Here is a 15930-nt window from a genome sequence, read left to right as displayed (position 1 = left end):
CACAATGACTCCTTTAGTACAATCTTTTAGCTAGGGCCGCATTTATTTTGCTGTAGTTAAGTGGGACCATAATTAACAGTCACGTTTAATTCTTGTTCGGGTGTCTGTGGATTGTTTTGATTCTATTTTATGGCAAAAAAATAATTTGATTCAAAGATTAAAACATCGATCCTGCATTTCGTTTGGTTTGGATTGCTTTCATTTCTTAAAAAAATTAATTCGATTCAATCCAATAAAAATGCAATTTGGATTGGATTCCATTTTTATTGACGCATCCTTATTTTCTCTCAAACTACATTTTATACAGTTAAAATTTATAATTTATAATAAATACTTTAAATATATAATTATTTTATAACTAAAATTTGTAACAAATAAATATATTTTATTTAACATATAAATTATATTTTAGATTTATGATAAATAATTTATATTGTTGTTATTAATTATTAATATTTTTTTAAAAAAATATTCAAATTAAAATCAGAACTAAAGGTTTTGCAATGAATTTCTTCATCCTAGTTTTTCGTTTTTTGACAAATTCTTCATCCTTGTTTTTCTCATCAAATTGCATTTCCTAATATTACGTCCATCTAAAGTGCAAATACTTTTAACAAAGGAAATGATTAAGCAGGGCAAAGGAGACGATTAATTGAAGGCATTTTTTTGTCTCTTGACAGCTGCTTAGACCTTTTTTGTGTTTTTTATTTGTTGCTCCTCCTAACCCTAGATTGTAGATCATCGCCCCTAAGGCTGGTCCTCTTTGAAGGTGACATATAACTTTGTGTTCGGTAAGGGACAAGATACGTAACATCGAAATTAATTGTTGAATTGAGTCATATTTCAAATGTTTGTACTAAAGTGACGAAGTTAGGTATCATGATTAATTAATCAACCTGCAAGTATTTGAGATTTGCAAACTTCTGCCCATTGCAAAAAATTAAAACTTTTTCCATAAACCTATATATCCGATTTTGCTCAAATGTCAGAAGAACTTTCCTGCAAATCATCCTTGGATGTTCCTTTACTACCGCAGTGGAATCACCATGAGGAGAAAGCCAATATAGCCTCTCATCATTCTACCAAAAATACTACTGTATCCCTCTTTCGCACCTGCCTTAATGGACTCAATGCAATATCAGGTTTCATTTTCTACAAACACATTCACTTCATTAAGTTAATTCAAAGAAAAATTTATGGATTATTTAGCTTATTTTAAAGACATAATTCTGTTTTTCTTTGTTACACCAACCTCATGATCAAGATCCTGTTTCCTGTTAAAACAAAAACTTATAAAATGCTAATTATGTTTTCGGCATGTGTGACTTTGGCTTTGGTTTCCAGGTGTTGGGATTCTCTCAGTTCCATATGCTCTTGCATCCGGAGGGTGGTTAAGCTTGGGTCTTTTGTTTGCTATTGCCACTGCAGCATTTTACACAGGCACGTTGATGAAAAGATGCATGGACAAGAATTCAAATATAAAAACCTACCCTGATATAGGTGAACTTGCATTTGGAAAGACAGGAAGGCTAATAATATCAGTGTCCATGTACATGGAGCTCTACTTAGTTTCAGCAGGGTTCTTGATTCTAGAAGGCGATAACTTGAGTAACTTATTCCCTATTGGGGAGATTCAGATAGCTGGCTTAGCAATTGGTGGGAAGCAACTGCTTGTGATATTGGTTACCTTTATCATCTTGCCCACAGTTTGGTTGGATAATTTGAGTATGCTCTCTTATGTATCTGCAAGTGGAGTTTTTGCTTCTGCTTTCATTATCCTATCAATATCATGGACTGCAACATTTGATGGAGTTGGTTTTCATCAAAAGGGAACTCTTGTTAATTGGAATGGTATCCCCACAGCTGTTAGCTTATATGCCTTTTGTTATTGTGCACATCCAGTCTTCCCTACTTTGTATAATTCCATGACAAACAAACACCAGTTCTCTTATGTAAGTGCTTTAAACAATTTTACATATTTTGGAAGTGTTGTGCTTTTAATCTTTGCAATCTAACACCTCTAGCTAGAATGAAAAAATGCATACACTAATCAAGTAAATGTTTGATTTGAATTAAAGTGGTAAATTTAATCCTATAAGTAAAGAGTGGATGTATCTTTGATTTTCTTACTTTTTTGTCTCTAATATAATGAATTTTATTTTTCTTAACATTGCAGGTCCTGTTTGCATGTTTTTTGTTAACCACGGTTGGTTATGCATCTATGGCTATAATTGGTTACCTAATGTATGGCTCACACGTTGAATCACAGGTCACATTAAACCTGCCACTAGACAAAGTAAGCTCAAAATTAGCAATATATACTACCCTGGTCAATCCCATATCCAAGTTTGCTTTGATGGTGACACCTATTACCGATGCTTTGAAAGACTTGCTCCCAAGTACGTACAGGAATAGAGTGACCAGCATCTTAGGCAGCACTGTCTTGGTGATGAGCACTGCCATTGTTGCCCTAACTGTTCCTTTCTTTGGAGATCTAATGTCTTGGTTGGAGCATTTCTAAGTATCACGGCTTCTATCCTGCTTCCATGCTTATGCTACTTGCAGATTTCAGGCACATATAAGAAATATGGGTATGAGGTTGTAGCCATAGTAGCAATAATAATAGCAGGTATAGTAATGGGAATATCTGGTACATACACCTCTATCATGGATATAGTACACCATGGGTAATGCAGTGGTCCATTCTATTGAGTGTAATTTTCCTAAAATAAACAAATTTTTTTTCAGTGGTCCATTCTATTGGGCAATGCAGTATTTATATCTTACAACGATTGAGAGAGGTAAAAACAGATGGAGAAGTGAGTCATAGATGGATAAAAAGTGGTGTAAAATAGGATTTGTCTGCACGGTGGTAAACCTAAGTTCGACTGACAAAATACTCAAGGCCGCACAATTCGATCTACAGTAATCATCCTACACAAATTATTTTTTATTTTAAATATCTTATCAATATCTCTTATTTTTCATAATAAATTTTATAATATTTATATACTTTTTTATTCTCTTTAGATGTTGGATAATCCAATAGGTGTCTATTAAATATTTTCTTTTAAGTTTATTCACTATAACAAGCTGATTGATAATTAAATAAAAAAATTATATATGTTTAACTTTTTTTTGTTTGACAATTTTTTTTTACTTAGTTTTTTTTCAACTTAGATCTTATACGATCCCCACGGCAAATGTAATTAGTGCTATATCAAGTTTTTATGGAGTTGGATTGTTGTCTCTTCAATTTGAGACTTTTTGTATGATGACTTTTATTGTCTTAGCTACATGTTAGATTGTTAGGTGGTAGTGATTAGATGATATTATTTAATTATGTTGTTCTACTCTCTTTAATTCTTTATTTAATGTTTCAAACCACTTAACTGTGAGAGATAAGATAGAACAGAAAAAAGGAGTGATTCTAATGATGCACCGTACATGATGGAATGGAAGAAAGGAAATATTCAATAACTCATCGGTTCAAAACGAACATTGAGAGGTTGAGAAATGGAGAAATTTTTCAAACTTTAATTCAATCAAAATCTGCCTTAATTTTGAGTAGTTCATACACTTTCTTTATATATAAGGAAAAAAAAAGAATTTCGTAGAACCTAAATAAAAGGTAATAAAAATTATATATTCCTAATTAATATTACTTAATTAATCTATTGCAGTGGGGTTTGTTTGATATTGCGTTATAATTACTAGTTGGGATCTTAATTTAATTTGGAACCATGGCAGTGCATGTAACATTGTGATCTCATTATTTTTGTGAACTGAGGTTGTGTCGTTATCAACTGCATATGTTCTGGTAATCATGATTTAAAAAATTTATGTATTGAAGTACTAATATTTAATATATCAACTGTATAAACTTGTTAACCTATTCGGTCTCCCTCGTGCTCTTCGCAAATTTTGCTATAGAAAAATGCAGTACGTTTAAGTTTTATGCATGGATAAAACCAGTTATAGTAAATACAAGAATAATAATATCATACAACTTCTGAAACAAGATGAAAGGTAATTATCTAAAAATACTGTCACTAAACTAAGCTCTATACCAGTACTGATGTACAACGTCATCATACTCCGTTACAAAGTTATATATATATATAGTCTTTCTCATCCCTTGAACTATACTTATTATGCTTCGATCAATTCCCGAATAGGGATTCTATCTACCTTAATTGAAGAAATGTCAGTGAATTCAGACAAGATAGCTCTTAATTTATCTCCACTAAGGGTCTCCTTCTCAAGTAGCACATCCACTAATTTATCAACTGCATCACGGTTATTCCTTATGTGATTCTTTGCAATTTCTTATGCTGCCTCTATTATCTGCCTCACTGAGTTATCAATGTCCTCAGCTAGTTTGTCTGACATTGAGTTCCTAGCCAGCATCCTTAGCACAACATCACTACTTTGCACTGCAGGATCAGTCAATGCCCACGCTCCAATCTCTGACATGCCAAACACTGTTACCATCTGTTGCAAAACAAATTAACATTTTGTCAGCATATTGTAATTTCTAAATTTCCTTTCTCACCCCACAAAAGAAACTAATTTTGTTGAGGATCCGGATTGCTATAGTCACTCTTCATACATTCATGCAGTCAGTAATTTAGAACCGTTAGATGAATATTGGACGGATCAAATTTTCAGTAAATTAGACTTAAAACATGCATTCAAGATCGGAGTCATTCAATCTTCAATAGTTTTTTTTTTTTTAAAAAAATAAAATATTCTCGTAGCTGAAAGTCATAAAATAATTTTCCAAAAAGCAGAGATCACCAAAGTAAATTTATCTCTTCTAACAAAGTTTTCTCCATATATCTCATATATTCTTGGGTTAAATTATCTAAGAATTTATAATTTTTTTCTCTTAATTCTTCCTTTTTGAGCAAATAATTATTGAATTAATATCATTTAAGTTTTTATGTAGAAAATATTAAAAATAACGAATTTATGATGCTTCGTGAGTAAAATAAAACCCAAAAAATAGGATAATTCAAGAAGGTTGAAACAATTTAGGAAAACACAATCAATCAAGAAAAACAAGACTAATTAAAAAAAGACTAATTAAGAAAAAATAGACTAATCAAGAAGCTCACCTATAAAAGAAGAGAGAAGAAAAAAAAACAAATAAACAAATCTTGAGAGTCATTTCTTTCCTCCATTTCCTTTCTTATCTTTCCCCTTTTACTAGATATTTTCCTCTTGCAATTGTAATGCCTCCATGATAATGAGAGGCTAAACCCCATTTATTGGGGACTTGACAGTCAACTATTTTTAATGTAATTTTTCTTTTTATCTATTTATAAATATTACATTTACATTATCTTTTCATGTGCTTAATATTATTGCTTGTAGCTTGATCACCCATTTGTATGATAAATTTTAGGGGTAATATTGGGAAATATTATTTTCTAATAGAACTGGGAAATAATATCTAAATAAAGTCATCACTAGGGATATGCTGATATTTGTTTTGCCTGTTCTGCATCTTTATTCTTAATGTAATTTAGTGTTTTATCTGCAAAGGAATTTGAGAGAGAAAACATACAAAGTAGGCTCTTTCATGCGAGGGACCAAAGTTAGAGTATACTAATAGATGTAAGGTGTAAATTAAAATAATTATAAATAGAGAAAAATCATTAACATTACATCAAAGAGTATCTCTGATAATATAAGTTCCCAACATGCTAATCTTCTGAATTTTCTTTTACAATAATATTGAATTTTCTCATCTTTTCTGTCTTTAATTTTCTGTCAATTCAAATAATATCAAAACAATTCAACCTTAATTTTAACACATTAATAATTTATGTTTAATCATCCTATTAGACATATAATAATGATAACATGTCTGTTTAGTTCTAGGTTTAAAAATATATTTTTCTTGCAAGTACTTTCTAATTTAGTACCTAGTATGAAAAAGAACAAATATCACTACAAAAGGAAATAAAAAAGAATGTGAAATGATTTTCAAATGTAAATCCTTGTTGAAGTTTCTTGATGCTTTCCGGCATTTTGATCTAACCATATATAACATATTTTTTAATTGAAATGATGCTACATAATAAGGGTCGAAAATAACTTAAGTCAAATTGAATTAAATCAAGTTCGGCTCACTCAATAAGAATTGCCCCCACTCAAATTTGACATGAATATTTTTTGTTTAGCTTAAATTCAACTTAATTTAAGTCTGCATACAACTCAATTCAGTTTGTCAATTCTATTCAATTTAAAATTATAATTCTATTATATATTTTTATTTATTTGATATAAAAATAAGATTAATTAAAAAATGATATATATGAATTGTATATATAATATTATATATCAAATGGGTTCATAAATCAATGTCAAACTATATATAATTCTAAGTTAGCTCATTTATTTCATAAGTTAAAATTATAACTTAAATTCTACTTATTTGATTCATAAATTAAGTTTGATAAATTATCAAATTGAATGTCAAACTATTTAAAATTTATTTAATTTATTGTCATTTCTATCCGCATTAATTAATATAATTGTAGCAAATCAAAGATTCAAAATTACTTGAAATGAAGAAAATTGTACCAAATTTAGTTTGCAACGAACCTACACCCTATTAATTGTTTGATACAAATTTACAACAAATTTTCCATAATTTTTTACAGCAATATTAACATGGAAAAAACGATACTTAACACAATTTATGTGACCATCAACATCCATGACGCCGTAGTCGACATTGAGAAGGCAAATGACAAGAGCACTACTTACTACAAAATTGACAATTCAATCATTCGTAATTCTACAGGGCAATCAGAAAGTTGAAGGGTTATGGTTTCGTCACCTTTAATTTTGTCTAGTGGACAATGCTTTCCTAGCCCTCAAGAACGAACTCAACAAATGCATCGATAACCATAGCCAATTCCTGATTGCTTGGAAGAACTCCTCCAACATTGCTGATGTCGACGGTTGAAATGCGATGTCCCAATACAAGGTTGTGACTGGCACCCAAGTTTTAGTGACATAATCCATCTTAATTAGATGAGTTAATTGCCGGCTATTTTAATTTTAGTGGGCTCAGAAAATGGATTCATCGACCTGTGTCCAAACTATATTAGGGCAGAATATAAAAAGAAATAAAGCTTTTTGATCAATAAAAAAGAAACAAATCTTGCACTTGAAGTTTAAGTACTAGTGAATGGAGCTGTATATATATATATATATCGGAGGTAGCAAGGGATACATCTAAAATAAATGGATCCTAGCGAAGGACAGCCAGAAAAAATCCAAATGCTAAGGATTTAAGTATAAGTATACATAAAAACATATAGACCAGCTATTTAATGTTTCGTCCACCAATCCCTTTGCAGAGAAACTAACTTTCTACAAAGAAGTAAATGTCCACGCTTTCAGCGACACCAATTTTGATAAGTCAGAAACTTCCCCCACTAATATATTCTGCCATGATAATCAGCCACACACATATTGCCATCAAGGCACCCCTATAGACGCACACATACTGCCATGAAATAGTTCGTTCTGTTGTATTGTATTCTTCTTAATTCTTTAATTAAATAAAATAAAATGTGTCATTTTATCTTTATAAATATACTGAATGTAAAATGAAATGTGTATGTTCTATTTCGACTTATTCTAATTAATCTGTTTATTAAAGCTCCTTTCATGTATGTTTCGGATGGCTTTATGGTATAGCTTGGGGTTTTTCTCTCTTTCTTCAGTGCCTTGGTTGTTAAAGTATGTTTTGTAGTTTGGCACTTGTTAGTTTCGGATCTGCTATACTATCAGCCGGTCTATATTGTATTCTTGCACTTGCTTTTGGCATCAGTGGTGCCGTTTTAATATACATGTTTTCTTTGGCCGATAAAAAATATCAATTAAACTTGAAAGTCTACTTGTAAGAATTTTATATACTCTTAGATTCGTAAGAGTTTACTCCATATAAAAATAATAATAAAATATCTATAAATAAAATATCAATTAAACATTTCAATATTATAATAAAGCAAAATAGTAAATTATAAATTTCACAATACTTAAATAATCAAGTTTAGTAATACATCACTACTAGATAATAACTTGCAAATATTATAGTAGTAATAGATCATTTCCCACAGAAGATTTGATGTTATTAGAGAATAAGAGTTTGATGTTATTAAATGTGATAATTTTTGTATTTGAGAATAACACACAAAATAAAGATATGTTAAACACTAAATAGACACAAACAATATAAAATAATTTACATTTTGGTCTATTTTTTTTTAACTTGTTGACTCGATAGTAAACTTGAGATTTACTTAGAGTTTATAGAATTCATCCAGTAGAGTCTACTAAAAAAAGAGTTTACTCAAAAAGATAAATAAACTCATAAATTTACAAAAATCAACGAGTTAACTCGAGAGTTTGATAACTATAAATCAATTATTCCAATGTGCCAACAAAAAATGAAACTTAATTAATAATCATCCTATGAAAATTCCGTAGATCACATGCAACAAGTATAATTAATAGTTATTTCTATCGACAAATAATAATAATTAATTATTAATTTTTTTATTAGGGAAAAATTAAGTCTACATTTTTTATTTTTTATCATTAAATCAATCTTATAATTTTAAATATAATTAATAGTAGTAATCATTCAACAGTGTGGTGAGTATGATTGCAGGGAAAATAAAACTAGAGTATTTCCTAGTTTTGAGGAAACATTAATAATATATCCTTAAAAAGGAAACATATTAATATCTCATACATTACCCAAGTATTTATATATAGTTTGGAAATAAAAATGTTTCTTTTCAAAATAAACAAAATTAAATCTCTTCAATACTATATATATATCACGTAAAAAATTTCTTCATTAAGTAACTAATGTCATATCCCAACGCAGCGCTGTGACTGGCACCAAATTAAGGTTGACTAACATAACCCATCATAATTAGAAGAGTGAATAATGGCCGGCTGTTAATGGTCTAAATAATAAAGGCAGAGTATAGAAGAGACAAAGCTTTTTGAGTTTTGACCAAAGGGGGGAAAATAAAGCTTTCACTTGAAATACTAGTGGATGGAGATATATTCAGGATCAAATGAGGACAACTAATCAACTATAGATGCTTGACAGATAAATTAAAATTTTCATTTCACGTGAAAAAAATGGAATGTGTTTCGCCAAGTAGGTTTCTTAAGTTCAGAAAATTTAGGCATCATTTAAACCTTTTTATAGACTTTCTTAAAAGGTTTGAAATGTTAATAATGAAATTTTTAACACATTTCTTTTAACATATTCTCAATTAAAAATGTTATAATTATGAATGAGATTCATTAAATGAAATGATACGTAAGACTCAAGTTTTTATAATTTTAAATAAATTTCAATAGAAAAGTATGATTAAAAGAATGTGTTGTAATTTTTCAGCACTTTTTCTCTAACAAATATTTACACTAGATGGATCCTGTAATTACTTGTCTAAAACAAAGTACGAGCTAACATCTCTATAACGATGCTTATGGATGTGCGCGATCATCACAAAGTATATCATCATAGAATAATTATATCATCAATCATCATTATTACTTCGTCGACCTTAATATAGAGATAAAGCATCAAACTACAACCATATTGACCACTCTAGGCTTGTTGAGAGCATGGTCATGCTTAGTGAAGCATGCCTATGCAAGGTTTTCAAATCGTTGTTTCTTGAGCATACTCGTGCTAAGCCAAGTACGTTCGCGCTGATGTAATTGGGAGTGAAAAGATGAGAGTTTTATTTAGCCTCCTTTTGTTTTTAACTAAAACCGATCTTTTTTTTAAAAGAGAAAAAAAAAATACAAACCAAACATAAATGAAGTAATATTTTCATATTTTACAATTTATAATTTGAATTAAGTTGGGCACGCTTGTTTCAACTATGCAATTACGACTGACAGCTTGCTTAATTAGAATTCACCTAAAACTGTGTCACCGTTTTTCTCATTTCCTTCCCTAACCTACTCTTTAATTTGTTTGTCGTATAGATACCAAGCGTATATTAAACGTCTCCTACCAACTGCGCTATATATACTATGATCTATATTCTTCAATTTCTCATCCATCTTTTTGCAATCCTCCCTTGCTAATACTCATTTATTCAAAAATATCTCTTCCACCCCAACTGTTCACATTCCCAACGTGCAAGACTAGCCACAGTAATGGGTTGTTTGTATTTTATTAAAAAGGTCAGTTTCGGTTAATGTACAATTTTTTCAAAATTTTCATTTTGGTAGATAAGAGGTGATCCTCATTGGTTTTGGTCAATGCTTTTTGATCCAACTAGTTGAAATCCTCACTCGATCTAATGCATGCATGAATATTGTAAAACATGTAAAAACTTCCCAACTTTAGAAAGTTTGCCTATCTTGATATAACACGTGTACCATTGCACCAGGGTTACAAATTAAATGTAACTCGATTGAAACTTCAAATGGATAATAAAAAAACTCGAGGGCATGCATTATGCATGTGGTTTGCTGAATACATATTATATGATAATGAAATATCAAACAAAATAACAAATACTAATAATCAGTGCATGCATCATGATCTTGCTTGCCTTCCTACACTCTAATTTCCTTAATGATTGAAATTAAAGAGATAATATATGCTTTCATGGATTCATGTTTATTCTTCTTTTTTTTCTGAACGATTGTTCTTCAAATTTACCATTCTCTCTTTTTTTGTAACCTTTTTCAAGACATATTTTCTTGCAAATTTAATCGCAAGCATGGATTGCTTAATTTATTATATTATGATTTCATTTATATTTTATTAAGATTTCTATGCACTTCTCAACTTTTGGAATAGGGCTTATTGTTGTTATATATTTCTGTTGACTATTCTGTGAAATGTTTTATGTACTTGTTGTTTTCACAGTACTGTCTGTACATTCAATTAATTATGCATCAAAGTGGAAACAAAATTCACTCAATCTGAGCATGCATGAATCTTTCTATGCCTTCTCTTTTTTTTTTTTTCCTTCTTTTTTCATTACCAAAATAGCACATCGTATCTGGGAAAACCACGAACTCAAACAGTGAATGATCACTAATACACGTCAAAACAGCAGAAACTTTTCCAGTCCTTCGGTAATAATATTAATTAGGTACCTTAAAATAAAAATACCTTATTTCATATGGTTTTTTTTTTCTTGATTTATATTTTAAATATGAATTTGCCAAATAGTGAAAGTTAAATTAAGCACGATTTATTTCCAAAATCTAATATATGCTTGAATTTATTTTATCTATTTAACATGAATTTTCTAAAAGCTTATGTAATTTGTCTTAAAATTAATTTTATTTAAAAACTTATTTTATGAATAGAATTTGTAAATAGATTAATAACTTTACATATAAATAAGTTAAACCGGTTTAAATTTTCATGTAGGCCTACATTTAAAAAATAAATAAAAATTTATATAGCAATATAATTATTAGCTAGCATAATAAGCTTAATTTTTTACAGTCTAATTTTTTATTAAAATATTCTTTTAAAAACATCTTGAACTTATGTAATAAATAATACAAGTCATATTAGACAGCTGGTCGTCTTCCCTCAATCATATTAAACGATATATAAGTATGTTTCAAGCTAGGATTCTGATCAAACTAATATCTAATTATTTTATGATTATATTCAGGACAAAATCAAGGGAAAGGTGAACAGAGGCAACGAGGTTTGCACGTCAGATGGAGCTATTGATAGCCATGGTCATCCTGCAGTTCGAAAAAGAACTGGGACTTGGACTACTGGAATTTTGATTTTAGGTATCACTCAATTCATATCTCATGTATAATATTTAGAGTTATAAATTTTAAACTTTCAAACTTTTAGAAGAATAATATAATATAATCATGCCAAATAAAACATTAAACCAATGTCACCAACATGTGTCGTTTTTTTCTTGGATTTGATCGGCTTGCATGAAAAAAATCTAATTGGAAGAGAACCAAAATCCCACAAAAAATGGTCAGAAGTTTTCTAGTAAAAAATAATTATAAATAAAATTAGTGAATATTTTATATTAATAATACGGTGACAATTCGCAAGAAAGAAGTTAATCAAATCTTAAGATCCTTGACAACATAATAATTATAAAACTATGTGTGGTCATGTAACTTGTATTTTATTTAAATTATTTCATAATTAGTACGTATGTACCAATTCTTTTATAAAAACTTTGTGATTTAGGCATATTTATTTATTTGTTTACTTGGCTACGTACTCTAACAGTGAATCAAGGGCTTGCTACTTTGGCATTCTTTGGAGTTGGAGTGAATCTGGTATTGTTTTTGACGAGAGTGATGGGTCAAGACAATGCTGAAGCAGCCAACAATGTGAGCAAGTGGACAGGAACGGTTTACCTCTTCTCTCTTCTTGGAGCTTTCCTTAGTGACTCTTACTGGGGAAGGTATATGACCTGTGCCATCTTCCAGGTCATATTTGTTATTGTAAGTTATTTTCATTGCACATTTTTCTCCCCTCAATAATTCAAACAAAACGAAAAGCAAATACACATACGTAAACAAGCTTATAAATTCTAATCTACCCTTCAGCAAAAATGTGTTCTTCCTCAAAGAACATCATTTGTCAATTAATGTTGCCCTAACCTAGTTCATTAAGGCTTAATATAGTGTGCATGGTTTTTATGTTTGAATTCATCATAGTTTAAGCAAAAGTCAAAATAGATAAACTTTTAGTTTTGACCAAATTGCGATTTGGGACTTCTCACAACTCAACCAAACTTGCTATAATTACTAGTAACTTTCATCTTAAATCATAGTAACTTTTTAACTAAGCAATAATACAAAAGTTAATATCAATTTGTTAAGCAAGTTTATTTCGATTTATACAAAATAACTGCTATATTAAATTAGTAAATTCCGGTTTGGATGCAAGTTTGAAAAACTAGAAACCTTTTGCCAACTAGGTCGTCAAAGTTTTAATAACGCGAGCAGTCATACTTTTGACTTGTTTTGGTAAATTATAAATGCTTTTGAAGGAGCGGAAAACCGGTGACATCTAACTTTTAAAAAGAGGAACCTATTTTAGACAGTGAAATAAAAGTTACAGTTATTGTTTAAAAAAATAATTATTAAAATTTAAACAAATACATAATTAATTTATTTTTTATATACATGATTTAATCGTAATTACAATTATTAACTAATTTTTCAATTAATTAATGATTATCACGAGACAATGTAATTAGGTCTAATGACAAACTTGAGCAAGAGTTTGATGTCACGATATCTGTGTGTTCAAGAGAATTCCTAATGATTTTCATATGACAGGGTTTGATTTCATTATCATTGTCATCTCACATATCCCTATTGAAGCCGAGTGGTTGTGGTGATAAAGAATTACAATGTGGATCACATTCATCATACCAAACGGCTTTTTTCTATCTTTCCATATACCTAGTAGCTTTGGGAAATGGAGGATACCAACCTAACATAGCTACATTTGGAGCTGATCAATTTGATGAAGGGGACCCTAAGGAACGGCTTTCGAAAGTAGCATTTTTTAGCTACTTTTATTTGGCTTTGAATCTTGGCTCGCTCTTCTCAAACACCATATTGGATTATTTTGAGGATAAGGGACAATGGACTTTGGGATTTTGGGCATCAGCTGGCTCTGCTGCTATTGCATTGATTTTGTTCCTTTGTGGCACACGAAGGTATAGATACTTTAAACCTGTAGGAAATCCTCTTCCTAGGGTTGGCCAAGTTTTTGTTGCTGCCGCAAAAAAATGGAAGGTCAAGGTACCAAGTGAAGAAAACCTTTACGAGGATAAAAAATGCTCGCCCAGTGGAAGGAGAAAAATGCTCCACACCAAAGGATTTAGGTGTGTATAATGTATATCGTTCTCTCTCACACATTGGATTTGCTAATTATTCCTACATTTCTTAGAAGTTAATACATTAGACAAAACATTAGTATAGTAATATATATAGGCCAACCTAGTAGGTTAAGAGTATGTTAATACGCTAATGAAGTGTTTGAAATTGCATATGAAGTGTCTATATATCACTATTCCTTAAGATCTATCCTAAAAACATGTCTTTGGAAGCATTTCAACAAATCTAAATTATAATTAAATTCTTAGCATACTTCTTTTAAAAAAAAAATAATGAGAGGTTAACAAGTATGTAGCAAGTCATTGATGGAATTTATACTGATTGATTTGTTAGGTACTTGGATAAAGCAGCATTTATCACATCAAAAGATTTGGAGCAGCTAGAAGAGAATAAACGCAACCCATGGTGTCTATCCACCGTGACACAAGTAGAAGAAGTGAAGTGCATACTAAGACTACTCCCAATTTGGCTATGCACCATAATGTACTCAGTTGTTTTTGCTCAAATGGCGTCACTCTTTGTGGTGCAAGGCGATGCTATGGCCACTGGAATTTCAAGTTTCAAAATCCCTCCAGCAAGCATGTCCAGCTTCGACATTTTGGGCGTGGCATTCTTCATCTTCATCTATAGGCACGCCCTCGACCCTTTTGTGGCCAAAGTAATGAAATCCAAACTCACAGAGCTTCAAAGGATGGGAATTGGTCTAGTCCTTGCAATCATGGCCATGGTCTCAGCAGGGTTGGTAGAGAAATTCAGGTTGAAGTTTGCAATAAAAGATTGTAGCAATTGTGATGGGTCAAGTTCACTTTCCATTTTCTGGCAAGTGCCACAATATGTGCTCACAGGAGCATCAGAGGTTTTCATGTATGTGCCTCAATTGGAGTTCTTCAATGCACAAACACCTGATGGATTGAAAAGCTTTGGCAGTGCACTCTGCATGACATCAATATCACTAGGAAACTATGTGAGTAGTTTGCTTGTTGCAATTGTGATGAAAATCTCCACAAAAGGTGACATACCTGGGTGGATACCAGGGAACCTAAACTTGGGACATTTGGATAGGTTTTACTTCCTCTTAGCAGCACTAACAACAGTTGATCTTGTGGTTTATGTTGCATTGGCTAAGTGGTATAAGTATATCAATTTTGAAGGAAACAATCAAGAAGATATCAAAAAGGAAAATCATGAGGTTATGGTGTAGATATATATATCTATATATTACCTGATAAATTAAATTTAGTCTTGTTGCAATAATGGAGGAGAAAATCTATTATGCTTTATTCTCTTGTTGAAGCAGAAGAACTAGAGATTGTATTCGATGATGTATTTCAAGTACAATTATATTTGATATTAAAAATATATTTGTTTTGGTGCATACACTTCAAGATTATTATCGAGTAGTGGAAATTCTGAATATTACCAAGCGTAACACTCTGGACCTCAGTGATTTTATTAAATAACTTGTATCATTTTAAACATTTATTTCATACATCTGTTTATCATTCTCTAATTCTCTTCCATTATGATAATGCTTCTGAACTTTCCAATAAAATCTTTAACAATAAAAAGTATAAACAGCGCATAACACACACACACACACAAAACTGTCGTATGTTAAACAGCTGGATCCACTGCCAGCATAATATTAAAGAGGACTTCACACCTTCAAGGACTCTTCTTGCCTAACCAAATCTGGCTTTGCCTATATAACTGTAATTAACATTTCTTTTCTCTTGTCAAAAAAACATTTCTTTTCTTAATTAAACTTACTGGCGTAGTCAATCTATTTATGTCCAAGATAGTGGAAACCACGCAATTATCTTTTTGCAAGTTATCAAAATGCTGAGTCAGACCACTAAGTCACTGGAAAAAGTAATCAGCTGCTTCTGCCTATTAATTTATTTAGTTAGGGAACATATTGCAGTATTGCACAATCTGAAGCATTTCTTTTAATCATCCGCCAAACTATAAGGAGGAACAGCATCGGCTTTGTTTATTTATTTC

The 15930-nt window shown here is 30.7% G+C and overlaps 1 protein-coding gene and 1 pseudogene across 1 annotated transcript; both read left to right on the top strand.

The window, feature by feature from the left end:
- The first annotated feature begins 900 nt into the window (after positions 1 to 900).
- Positions 901 to 2755, top strand: LOC114367595 (annotated as a pseudogene).
- Positions 2756 to 10146: 7391 nt separating this feature from the next.
- LOC114367564 (protein NRT1/ PTR FAMILY 7.3-like) lies at positions 10147 to 15303 on the top strand. Its single transcript, XM_028324761.1, has 5 exons — positions 10147 to 10245; positions 11706 to 11832; positions 12299 to 12516; positions 13360 to 13913; positions 14260 to 15303. The coding sequence occupies exons 1-5, from the start codon at positions 10219 to 10221 to the stop codon at positions 15125 to 15127; spliced, it is 1794 nt and encodes a 597-aa protein (XP_028180562.1). The 5' UTR covers positions 10147 to 10218; the 3' UTR covers positions 15128 to 15303.
- The last annotated feature ends 627 nt before the right edge of the window (positions 15304 to 15930 follow it).

Source organism: Glycine soja, chromosome 9 (assembly GCF_004193775.1).
Source record: "Glycine soja cultivar W05 chromosome 9, ASM419377v2, whole genome shotgun sequence".
Classification (NCBI taxonomy): Eukaryota; Viridiplantae; Streptophyta; class Magnoliopsida; order Fabales; family Fabaceae; genus Glycine; species Glycine soja.
Note: the sequence above shows the minus strand (reverse complement) of the source record. Positions and strands in the feature narration are given on the sequence as shown.

Bases quoted from the DNA above. Each gene is read 5' to 3' on its own strand.
- LOC114367564 (XM_028324761.1), top strand. From the start codon at position 10,219: ATGGGTTGTTTGTATTTTATTAAAAAG. The intron at 11,833-12,298 runs GTATCACTCAAT...GTACTCTAACAG, and splicing joins TACTGGAATTTTGATTTTAG to TGAATCAAGGGCTTGCTACT. The intron at 12,517-13,359 runs GTAAGTTATTTT...TTCATATGACAG, and splicing joins TCCAGGTCATATTTGTTATT to GGTTTGATTTCATTATCATT.